Source organism: Halichoerus grypus, chromosome 14 (genome assembly GCF_964656455.1).
Source record: "Halichoerus grypus chromosome 14, mHalGry1.hap1.1, whole genome shotgun sequence".
NCBI lineage: Eukaryota > Metazoa > Chordata > Mammalia > Carnivora > Phocidae > Halichoerus > Halichoerus grypus.
Window position 1 is genome coordinate 84,116,292 of NC_135725.1, and position 12,919 is coordinate 84,129,210.

The window sequence follows — 12,919 nt, forward strand, 5'->3', positions numbered from 1 at the left end:
TAGATTGTTGCACAGGGTTTGGGCTGAATATTCAATCTAAGCATTACAAGTATAAGCAAGGAGGGAGAATAAGGAACAAGAAAGAAAAATATGAAAGAAATGCAATAATCAATTGAAAAAATATGTTTTCTGATTTTAAAAATGTCTAATCACACCATACACAAAAATTAACTAAAAATGGTTCACAGATCTAAATATGAATGAGCAGTATAAAAGAACAAAACCGGAATAAATCTTGATGACTTCAGGTTAGGCAATGATTTCTTAGACACAGCACTAAAAGTACAAACAATGAAAGAGAGTAATAACAAGTGGGACTTTACTAAAATAAAAGCTTCTCTGCTTCAAAGGACACCATTAAGGAAGTGGAGAGACAGCCCATCGAATGGAAAAATATACATTTGTAAATCATTACATCTCACGAAGGACTTATATCCAAAACAACTATAACTTAAGATAAATAACCCAATCTGATGAATGATCAAAGGATAGGAATAGACATTTGGCTGGGATGCCTGGGTGGCTCTGTCGGTTAAGTATCTGACTCTTGATTTTGGCTCAGGTCATGATCTCAGGGTCGTGAGATGAGCCCTGCGTTGGGCTCCATGCTGGGTGTAGAGCCTGCTTGAGATTCTCTCTATCTCTCCCTCTGGCCCTCCTTCCCCTCAACTTGAGCTCGCTCTATCCTCCCCAAAAAAGAAAAAAGACATTTGGCTAATACACACATGAAAAGATGCTCAACATCATTAGTCACTAGGGAAATACAACAAAACCACAATGAGATACCACCTCACACCCACTAGAATGGCTTTCATCAAAAGGACAGACAAGGGCGCCTGGGTGGCTCAGTTGGTTAAGTGACTGCCTTCGGCTCAGGTCATGATCCTGGAGTCCCTGGATCGAGTCCCGCATCGGGCTCCCTGCTCGGCAGGGAGTCTGCTTCTCCCTCTGACCCTCCCCCCCCTCATGTGCTCTCTCTCATTCTCTCTCTCTCAAATAAATAAATAAAATCTTTAAAAAAAAAAAAAAAAAAAAGGACAGACAATAGGGGTGCCTGACTGGCTCAGTCAGTGGAGCATACGACTTTCAATCTCAGGGTTGTGAGTTCAAGCCCCATGATGGGTGTAGAGATCGCTTAAAAATAAAATCTTGGGGCACCTGGGTGGCTTAGTCAGTTGAACATCCAACTCTTGATCTCAGCTCAGGTCTTGATCTCAGGGTCATGAGTTCAAGCTCCGTAATGGGCTCTATGTCAGGCATGGAGCCTACTTAAAATAAAAAAATAAATAAAATAAAATCTTAAAGGGGCACATGGCTGGCTTAGTCAGAAGAGCACGTGACTTGGGCACCTGGGTGGCTCAGTTGGTTAAGCAACTGCCTTCGGCTCAGGTCATGATCCCGGGGTCCTGGGATCAAGTCCCACATCGGGCTCCCCCTGCTCTTTGGGGAGCCTGCTTCTCCCTCTGCCTCTGCCTGCCACTCCCCCTGCTTGTGTTCACTCTCTCTCTCTCTCTCTCTGTGTCAAATAAATAAATAAAATCTTTAAAAAAAAAAAAAAGAAGAGCATGTGACTCAATCTCGGGGTCGTGAGTTCGAGCCCCAGTTGGGTATTGAGATTACTTAAATAAATTTCAAAAAAAACTTAAAAAACAATGAAATCTTAAAAAAAGAAAAGACAATAACAAGTGTGGTGAGATGTGGAGACACTGGAACCGCATACACTGCTGGGCGTGCAGCCTCTTTGAAAAAGTCTGGAAGTTCCTCAGAAGGTTAAACATAGAGTACCATATGACCCAGTAATTTCACTCCAAGGTATGCACTCAAAGGAACTAAAAACATATGTCCACACAAAACCTTGTACAAAAATGTTCATAGCAGTATTATTTGTAACAGCCAAAAAGTGCAAAATAACTCAAATGTCTATCAACTGATGATTAGATAGACAAAGTGTGGTAAATCTATACATGAAATATTAATCTGTAATAAAAGGAATGAAGTACTGATAAATGTTACTAGATGAACCTGAAAAACATGTTAAATGAAAGAAGCCAGTCCAAAAGACCACACATTGTATGATTCTCTTTATATGAAATACCCTAAATAGGGAAATCCATAGATACAAAAAGTAGATTAGTGGTCGAGTCCCAAGGGCTGAGGACTGGGGAAGGGGGTAGTCACAGCTAAGGGGTATGAGGTTTCTTCTGGGGATGATTAAATGTTCTAAAATTAGATGGTGCTGATAGTACCCAACTCTGTAAGGATGCTAAACCACTTAACTATAAACTTTGGGTGAATTTTATTATATGAAATACAGCTCTATAAATTAGAAGGGAGAGGAGGAGGGGGAAGGGAAAAAGGGGAGAAGAAGGAGGAGGAGGGGAAGGGGTCAGAGCTCCTATAACCTTGTTAATGTTTTAAGAGCTGAGAATAAAAGAGTTTGGGAGTCACAAAGGATTTTCATGCAAACTTTTAAACGCCTTCTCACTCTTTAAATCTACTACCACTTTAACGTTTTTATTTGCCTTAATTTCAACAAGTACACAGAGGTGTGTGGGAAATTTGCTTAACAGATACGCTAAATCTGAGGCTACAGATTTGTGTTTTTCTAATTTCGTCACAGACTATTTGATGGCAGGGATTGGTAGTTTTATCTTTAAATTATCTGTACCCAATACAGAATGTGGCACATACTGGGGCTCAAGTAAATGCTGAATAAATAAGGTTCACCTGGATAATATTGGAGACCAAAGAAGAATGTATATAAAACCATCTAACAAAATAGTTCTTCTCAACTTGAATAAAACAATAGGAATTATCCTTTCTCCTATTGTTTTTTCATCTGAGAATCAAGTGTGTCAAAGAAAAAAGCATGATAACCTCTAATACAGGTATTTATAAAACAGTCTACCCATAACTTTCAGAAACTTACCACATACCAGCCATGGAAAAAAATACAGAAGAGTTTAAGGCATCAAGAGTCCACTAACCTTAATCCATTGAACAACTGCTTAGACTTATCCAGAAGGTAACAAAAATCTGTAACTGTTTTCCTCTCTCCCTGTGGGATATCATCTTCAGCACCTCCAGAGGACATGATTTCGTTAAGCGCAAATTCAGTCCTGTAAGAAAACATATGTCCATTTATCCAGTAGGTGAAAATAAAAAGAGAAACATATATTATCTGATAGCATTTTTTTCAAGATAGATATAGAATTCTTCTGATCACAAATCATCAAAATAAGGTAAGTACAAGATGGTGTGGGAAAACAATCTCATATTGTCAGTAGGAATGAAAATTGGTATATCCGTATTGGAAAGTAATTTTTGTAATATTTGTTCATCCAAACAAAGATCATTAATTTGATGCCTTTTATGTTCCAAGTCCTCCTCTACATGGTTAAGAATCAAAAATGTTGATCCTTCTGACCTATTTATCTATTTGATCCATTCTGTAAATCCATCCTCGAAAATGATCTATAAATGTAAAACACTTTATCTATAAAGATATTTATTTCAGTATCATAATATTTAAAAGGTTGATAACAACCTAAAAGATATATTTTTAGGTTCATAACATAATATTTTTAGGTTGATAACAACCTAAAAGAACCAAAGAGGGCAATTATCAAGTGCTTCACAGGGGCACCTGGGTGGCTCAGTAGGTTAAGTGTCCAACTCTTGGCTTCAGCTCAGGTCGTGATCTCATGGTTGTGAGATGGAGCCCCACATCGGGCTCCGTGCTCAGTGCGCAGTTTGCCTGAGATTCTCTCCCTCCCCCTCTGCCTCTCCTCTGCTTGTGTGCTCTCTCTCAAATAAATAAAATATTTTTTTAAAAAGTGCTTCACAGGGCGCCTGGGTGGCTCAGTTGGTTAAGCGACTGCCTTCGGCTCAGGTCATGATCCTGGAGTCCCGGGATCGAGTCCCACATCGGGCTCCCTGCTCAGCGGGGAGTCTGCTTCCCCCTCTGACCCTCCTCCCTCTCATGCTCTCTGTCTCTCATTCTCTCTCTCGCAAATAAATAAAATCTTAAAAAAAAAAAAATTTTAAAAAGTGCTTCACAGAACACTAACAACTGCACTCTACCCTATCACTAACTTAAAATTATATTTGAGGTAAGGCAATAATATGCAGACACCTCAGTGTAAAAAGGATATAGAAACCACGCACATACACACGTATATATTAAAGCTGTATTTTGTTAAATCCAAACTACCTTCATATGTAATCAATCATGGTAACCAGCCATTTTAAAAACAGCAAGTTGCTGGACAGTATGTATAGTATGAACCTATACTAAACAAAAGAATTCATTTGTGTTTACATATGGACAGAAATCCCTGGAACAACGTAGAGACATCTGGTCCCAATGTAGGGTGAAAATACAGGCAGAGCAGACAAGAGCCAGACACCAGAGATGAGAGTTAGGGTGTGGTGCAGTTATTTTGGTAAATATTTTTCTCTCCAACATTTTCTCGAACAAGCAATTATGGTTACAGGGCAGGAGGATCGTCAGCAAGCCTAAAAATGTCAAGGGGCTGCAGAGTAACAAGTGGGTGCCGTGGAGCCAGCCGGCGGGCCTTGCACAGACGGTACTGGCTGGTCCCTGCATGTTCACATGCTCCCTCTTCTGACCACTGCTTTCTGTGCTCAGTGGGCTAGGAGTTTTCAACAGGGAAACAGACCTTGAAAAGTGCTGGCCTTAGAAGGGGTTTCACAGTGTAATGACCCTGGGTAAGTCTTCTCCCCCAACCCACATGAATTCCAAAAGAAACAGGTAACTTAATAGTAGTAAAACCTGGCAGATTCCACCTTGATCAAATGATCAAAGTGAACTAACCCAAGTCCTGTACCTCTTGAGGGGATGCAATGAGAAGTGATGTTCTCGGGGCACCTGGGTGGCATAGTTGGTTCAACATCAGACTCTCAATTTTGGCTCAGGTCATGATCAGGGTCATGAGACTGAGCCCCACACTGGGCTCCGCACTGGGCATGGAGCCTGCTTATAGCCAAACTATGGAAGGAGCCCAGATGTCCATCGACAGATGAATGGATAAAGAAGATGTGGTATATATATACAATGGACTACTATGTAGCCATCAAAAAATGAAATCTTACCATCTGCAATGACATGAATGGAACTAGAGGTTATTATGCTAAGCGAAATAACTCAATCAGAGACAGACAATTATCATATGATCTCAGTGATATGTGGAATTTGAGAAACAAGGCAGAGGATCATAGGGGAAGAGAGGTAAAAATGAAACAAGAAACCAGAGAGGGAGACAAACCATAAGAGACTCTTAATCTCAGGAAACAAACTGAGGGTTGCTGGAATGGAGGGGGGTGGGAGGGATGGGGTGGCTGGGTGATGGTCATTGGGGAGGGTATGTGTTGTGGGGAGCGCTGTGTATTGTATAAGACTGATGAATCACAGACCTCTACCCCTGAAACAATATATTATATGTTAATAATAAAAAAAAGAAAAAAATATATAGAAAAAAAGGGAAAAAAAAGAAATGTTTACAGAGGGGCACCCAGGTGGCTCAGTCGGTAAAGCGTCTGCCTTCGGCTCAGGTCATGATCCCGGGGTCCTGGCATCGAGCCCCATGTTGGGCTCCCTGCTCAGCAGGGAGTCTGCTTCTCCCTCTCCCTCTGAACTTCCTCCCCACTTGTGCTCCCTCTCTGTCTCAAATAAATAAAAATCTTTAAAAAAAAAAAAAAGATTTGGGGTGCCTGGGTGGCTCAGCCATTAAGTGTCTGCCTTCAGCTCAGGTCATGATCCCAGCGTCCTGGGATCAAGCCCCGCATCAGGCTCCCTGCTCAGCGGGAAGCCTGCTTCTCCCTCTCCCACTCCTCCTGCTTGTGTTCCCGCTCTCCCTGTCTCTCTCTCTGTCAAATAAATAAATAAATCTTAAAAAAAAAAAAAGATTCGCTCTCTCCCTCCATCCCTCCCTCTCTAAAAAATAAATAAAAACAACAACAACAAAGAAGTGATGTTCCTGCCAAAGATCGAGAGCTTGAATCTAATCATGAGGAAACAGACAAAACCAAATTGGGAGACATTCCACAAAACAATCAACATATAATCTTCAAAAATGTCAAGAAAATGTCTTTTCCTCCAAAGAAAAGGGAAGACCGGGATGCAAAAAAGCCTGATCCTGAACTGGATCTTCCTGCTGTAAAGAATGTTACTGGGACAACGGGAAAGCCTGAATGAGATCTGAGAACTAGATGGAAGTAATGTATTCACTGTTGATAAGAAAAACTGTTAAACCTTACCAGTAATCAACAAAATACAACAAAGTTAGCCCATTACAAATACACTGATTATAGCAGTTGACAATGCACTGAAACCATCATATTTGCTAGGGGCACTGTAAATTAGTTCAGGCCCTGAGATTCACTGGATGTATTGGGGAATATATTTATTCTACTAGACCAAGCAATTACACTTCTGGAAATTTATCTTAAGGAACATGTGAACTACCACTACTAAAAATTACTCATAATGCAGGGAACTGGTGAAGAACTGCTAGCCAGTCACCTACCTCTCTCACACAACTAACTATCCTCCAACCACAGTGAAATATATGCAAGCCTCTGAACAAATTCTACTTTTTTTTTTTAAGATTTATTTATTTATTTATTTATTTGAGAGAGAGAGCAAGCAAGCTCTGGCGCATGAGCAGGGGGAGGGGGGAGGGGCAGAGGGAGAGGGAGAAAATGACTCCCAGCTGATCAGGGAGCCTGATGCAGGGCTCGATCCCAGGACCCAGACATCATGACTTGAGCCGAAATCAAGAGTCAGCCACACAAGTGACTGAGGCAACCAGGCGCCCCTGAACAAATTCTACTCTTATATAACATCACAGTTTTACATGTTATTCTCTTTGCCTATTTTGTTCACCTGGCAAATTTATATTCATAGTTCAAGAAATTCAAATGACACCATTTCAGTAAAACCTTCCTTGAAAATCTAATCTCTCCCTGGTACTTATATATGATCATGACAGTAGAGTCTTCTTCAGTGACTCCACTAGAAATCATACATACAGGGGCACCTGGGTGGCTCAGATCATGATCCTGGAGTCCCAGGATCCAGCACCACATCGGGCTCCCTGCTCAGCAGGGAATCTACTTCTCCCTCTGCCCCTCCCCTGCTTGTGCTCTCTCTCTCTCACTTTCTCTCTCTCTGAAATAAATAAATAAAATCTTTAAAAAAAAGAAATCATAAATATAATTATACATATTATACATTATATTGTATATTATATGCATATTATACATGTGTATATTACATATACATATGTATACATAATGTATGTTATACATTATATATGTATATAATTATACATATTGTATGTATAATTATTTGATTATACATACATATAATCAAACAATTATTTGTTTAAAAAAGTTTGACTCATCCTCTAGACCTACACTGTCCAAAACTGTAGTCATTATCCACATGTGGCTACTTAGCATTTGAAACATTGCTACTCTAAACTGAGATGTGTTGTAAATGTAAAATACACCAAATTTCGGAGACTTAGTACAAAAAAAGGATGTAAAAATCTCATTAATAATTTTTATATTGTTACATGTTGAAATAATATTTTGGTATTTTAGTTAAATAAAATATATTATTAAAATTAATTTCATCTGTTTCTTTTTACTTTTTAATGTGGCTACTAGAAAATTTAAAATCACACATGACTCAATTATATTTCTATCAAACAAATACAAACCTGTCATTATTTGTAGATGATATGAACCTTTCCATAGAAAGTTCAAAAGAACCTAGAGACAAATTATCAGAGTTAATCAGTAAGTTTAGCAAAGTTGCGGGATATAAGGTGAATATAAAAGGGCCACCTGTATTTCTATATCCCAGAGAACAAATAATTATTAAGTAAAACTTAAAAAAATGCCATTTACAATTGTACCAAGTAATACCAAATAACTAAGAATAAATATAATAGATATACAAGATGAATCACAGAAAACTATAAAACCCTGAGAGCTTGAGCGCTAAATTTTTTTTTTTAAGATTTTATTTATTTATTTGACAGAGAGAGACACAGCAAGAGAATGAACACAAGCAGGGGGAGTGGGAGAGGGAGAAGCAGGCTTCCCGCCGAGCAGGGAGACCGATGCGGGCCTCGATCCCAGTACCCTGGGATCATGACCTGAGCTGAAGGCAGATGCTTAACAACTGAGCCACCCAGGCGCCCCTGGACAAATTGATTCTATAATCTATACGGAAATGCAAAGAGCCAACAGCAGCTAAAATAATCTTGAAGAAGAAGAAAATGGAAGACCTGATTCCACTGCACGTCAAGACTTTTGAAAAGCTCCAGGACTGAAGACTGTGGTATTGGCACAAGGAGAAAAAATCAGAACAGTACAACAGAACAGAGTTGAGAAACAGCCCACATGTATGTGTATACTTGATTTATGACACACAAAAGTAAAGCAATGAGAAAAAATAATTTTATCAAAAAAACAAAGAAAAAGAACCAGTACTGGGTCAACTAGATATCTAAATTAAAAGAAAAAACATGAGGGAAGCCTGGGTGGCTCAGTCGTTAAGCGTCTGCCTTCGGCTCAGGTCATGATCCCAGGGTACTGGGATCGAGTCCCACATCGGGCTCCCTGCTCGGCGGGAAGCCTGCTTCTCCCTTTCCCACTCCCCCTGCTTGTGTTCCTGCTCTCACTCTCTCTCTCTGTCAAATAAATAAATAAAATCTTTAAAAAAAAAAAAAAAAGAAAAAACATGAATCTTGATTCCTACCTACATTACACAAAAATCAATCTGGGTAGACTAGATTGATCTAGGTAAATATAAAAGGTAAAGTCAAACAGTTCTTTTTTTTTTTTTTTTAAAGATTTTATTTATTTGACAGAGAGAGAGACAGCGAGAGAGGGAACACAAGCAGGGGGAGTGGGAGAAGGAGAAGCAGGCCTCCCGCTGAGCAGGGACCCCCCCCCAATGCAGGGCTCGACCCCAGGACCCTGGGACCATGACCTGAGCCAAAGGCAGACACTTGACAGACTGAGCCACCCAGGTGCCCCAAAATCAAACAGTTCTTAAATAATAATACAGTAGGCAATCTTCATGACCCTGGGGTTTAAAGAAAAAGATTATTTAAAGAATTCACCAAAAGGATTCTTCACTAAGGAAAAATGAGATCATTCTAAAAACCAAGAATTGTAATCAATAAAAGACACTAATAGGAAAGTGAAAAGACAAGTTGACTCCCTGTGCAGCTGAAAATCCACGTATGATTTTTGACACCCCCCAACCTTAACTAATAGCCTACTACTGTTGACCAGAAACCTTACCAATAACATCAACAGTAGATTAACACATATTTGGTACGTTATATGTTTGATATACTGTATTCTTATAAATAAAGTAAGCTGGAGAAAAGAAAATGTTATTAAGAAAATCATAAGGCGGGGCGCCTGGGTGGCTCAGTCGTTAAGCGTCTGCCTTCGGCTCAGGTCATGATCCCAGGGTCCTGGGATCGAGCCCCGCGTCGGGCTCCCTGCTCGGCAGGAAGCCTGCTTCTCCCTCTCCAGCTCCCCCTGCTTGTGTTCCCTCTCTCGCTGTCTCTCTCTCTGTCAAATAAATAAATAAAAATCTTTAAAAAAAGAAAATCGTAAGGAATAGAAAATACGTTTACAGTACTGTACTCATTGATACTGTCAGTTTATATATTTACTGAAAAAAATCCACAAGTGGACCAGCACAGTTCAAACCCGTGTTGTGCAAGGGTCAACTAGTGTGTTTGCAGATGTAATTAAGATGTAAATTAACATGCAGTCATACTGGAAGAGAGTATTAATTCAATTTGACTGGTGTCCTTAGAAGCTGAGGAGAGACAGACACCCACAGTGAGGAGAATGCCATGTGCAGACACAGACAGAGGGAAGACAGCCATATGAAGAAGCAGACAGAGACTGGAATTATGCAGCTGCATGCCAAGGAACACCAAGGATTGCTGGCGACCACCAGAAGCTAGGGGAGGGAATGGAACAGATTCTCCCTCTGAGCTTCTAAAAAGGACCAATTCTGCCAACACCTTGATTTTGGACTTCTGCCTTTCTGAAATGTGAGAGCACAAATTTCTGTTGTTTCAAGCCACCCACTTAGTGGTAATTTGTAATAGCAGCCCTAGGAAACCCATCCATATATGACAGAGTCTTGATACGGATTACCAAATAGACGCACAGCAAAAGAGCAATGAGTAGAGACAACTGTTCAGAGACTTGTTCTGCTAAATACAGAGCATCTGGCAAATTATTGACCTGCCTTGTTGACAATTTCTTTTTATAGAAGTCTTTCAAAGCAATAAGAGAAACTGCTACTCTGGATTGAATTCTGAGTAAATGGTTGGCAATAGGAAAGTATGAAAGAAATCTGGTTAAGTGTGCATTACATGATACGAGGAGGCACATGCAGGGTCCTAACAGCGGTGGAAAGAGCCCTACCCTAGGCCAGAAGCCCGAGTATTCCTGTTCCTAACACTTCTTAGTTATGTGATTGTGAACAAACAAAAACTTTAGCTAACACTTTGAGTTGCAAGTTTTTAATTTGCAAAAACAAGCAATTTGCACTTGTTCTGTCTATCTCAAATAAGTGTTGTGAAGATAGAGCAAAGTTATTTAGGTGTGAAAGAAGTCTGAAAACACTACATAATGTATAATATCACCATGATTATTACTCTGTAGTTTAGTGATGCTTCAAAAGAAATAGAGAATCGCCCTATTGTAAGACCTAAAAGTGGGGGGCACCTGGGTGGCTCAATCGGTTAAGCATCTGCCTTCAGCTCAGGTCATGATCTCAGGGTCCTGGGATGGGGCTCCCTGCTCAGAAGGGAGCCTGCTTCTGCCCCTCCCTCTACCCAGCTCCTGGTCTCTGGCACTCTCTCTCCCTCAAAGAAAAGAAAAGAAAAGAATGAACTAAAAGGGAACCAGGTCAAGAAAAGAATGGAAATACATTGGAAGTGAAACTAAAATATAGTAAAAAATTTATTCTGACAAAACAGAGAATATATTTATAGAAATCACATGGTAGGAAAGAGATCATTTTCTTATGCACTCAGATTTTTTAAAAGACATATAAAGAGATGGAATGGCTGTCTAATTAAGCATCAACATAAGAGTCTATCACACAGGGATGCCTCAGTGGCTCAGTCGGTTGAGAGTCCGGCTCTTGATTTCAGCTCAGGTCATGATCTCAGAGTCCTGAGATCAGGCCCCCTGTTGGACTCTGAGCTCAGCATGGAGTCGGCTTGTCCCTCTCCCTCTGCTCTTCTGCCCTACCCTCCGCTCTTTCTCTCTAATAAATAAATAATCTTTAAAAAAAAAAAAGTGGAGATGCCTAGGTGGCTCAGCTGGTTGGGCATCTGCCTTCAGCTCAGGTCATGATCCCAGGGTCCTGGGGTCAAGCCCCGCATCGGGCTCCTTGCTCAGCGGGGAGCCTGCTTCTCCCTCTGCCTCCTACTCCCCCTGGTTGTGCTTTCTCTCTTTCTCTCTCTCGCTGACAAATAAACAAATGAAATCTTTTTTTTTTTTTTTTTTTAAAGATTTTATTTACTTATTTGACAGAGAGAGACATAGTGGGAGCAGAAACACAAGCAGGGGGAGTAGGAGAGGGAGAAGCAGGCTTCCCGCGGAGCAGGGAGCCCGATGTGGGACTCGATCCCAGGACCCTGGGATCATGACCTGAGCCGAAGGCAGACGCTTAACGACTGAGCCACCCAGGCGCCCCAAATGAAATCTTAAAAAAAAAAAAAAAAAAGTGTACCACACATATGCCTTCTCAGCTATAAAAATGAGATATTAGTAATAGCTACCCTGTAAGGCTGTTGGACAATAAAATGAATTAATGGATATAAAACTGCCATGTAAATTATGATGTACTCTAAAATTATTAGTTGTAAAATTGCCATAAATGTACTCAAAACAGAGCATAAATTGAAAAATACCAAGTACAAAAAAAATTTTGAATGTGTGTGTGTATGTAGGGGGTGATGATGATGGTTTTCACACATTCATTGTAAAAGGAACAAGAAGCTACTGCTTGCTTGGTACAGATGGTATTCCGATAAAATGAACAAATAGCAGTGCTCAAAAGCTGGTCCTTCCCAGCATGGAAAACATGTTCACATATCAAAGACAGCATAAAACTATCATGAATTACATACAAATTATTTTCTGAAAACAATTTTTCGGACTTAATCCAACAGTTACATGCTATAAGAACAACCGTAGGAGAAATGTATAGGCACCACACTTCTCATTGCTCCATGTGGACAGCAACTGAATGAACTGAAGGCAAAGAGAGCTTAAGAAAAGGAAGCCAAAGGAGCCGGGGCATGGAGCCCCAGTGATGTGCACACAGCCAGAATGCCACTTGTGAGATACTGTGCACGAGACTAGGAAGATATTTTGCCTACCAAATGTGGAAAAAGAGATGTGTTTATCTAACACACAAATATGCAAATCCAGTACTTACTCAACGGAGACCTAGCACAGCCTAACCGAAAGCACTGCAGGGAAAGAAAGGGAAGGCAGGCAGGCAGTTAGTCAGTCAGTCATCTCAAAACGACGACTATCAACAAGACACATGCAAGCACTATTTATGAAGCTAATGGGGCAGGAGACACAAAAATATACAAAATGAAAGAAAGCACCAAAATATGTACCCTTGAGAATAATGTGAGAAAACATCCTCTGAAGCAGCCTAAGGCTAACAATTCATAAAATCTGTCTCCAGTGGGGGAACCCATAGAGGCAGCAGTCAAATACAATCTAGTTCGATTTAAATAGCCGTTTATTCATCACATAAAAACTCAAGCGGGAACAAGAAGTTCAGGCAAGAATCTCAGTCACCAACCAACAAGACATT

General features: G+C 40.3%; 1 protein-coding gene across 3 annotated transcripts in view; it reads right to left on the reverse strand.

Annotated features, from left to right (window-relative positions):
• The window catches only part of SCAI (suppressor of cancer cell invasion), a 138,840-nt gene that overhangs the window by 72,052 nt on the left and 53,869 nt on the right, over positions 1–12,919 (reverse strand). For 2 of the 3 annotated variants that reach the window (XR_013443844.1, XM_036112929.2), the window contains exon 3: positions 2,988–3,119. Coding sequence is in view for 2 of the 3 variants with exons in the window: in XM_036112929.2 (XP_035968822.1) it covers positions 2,988–3,119 (132 nt within the window). In the remaining variant the exon portion in view is untranslated. Of the gene's footprint in view, positions 1–2,987; positions 3,120–7,748; positions 7,801–12,919 lie in introns of all 3 variants that reach the window. The other variant, XM_036112930.2, reaches the window with a different exon arrangement.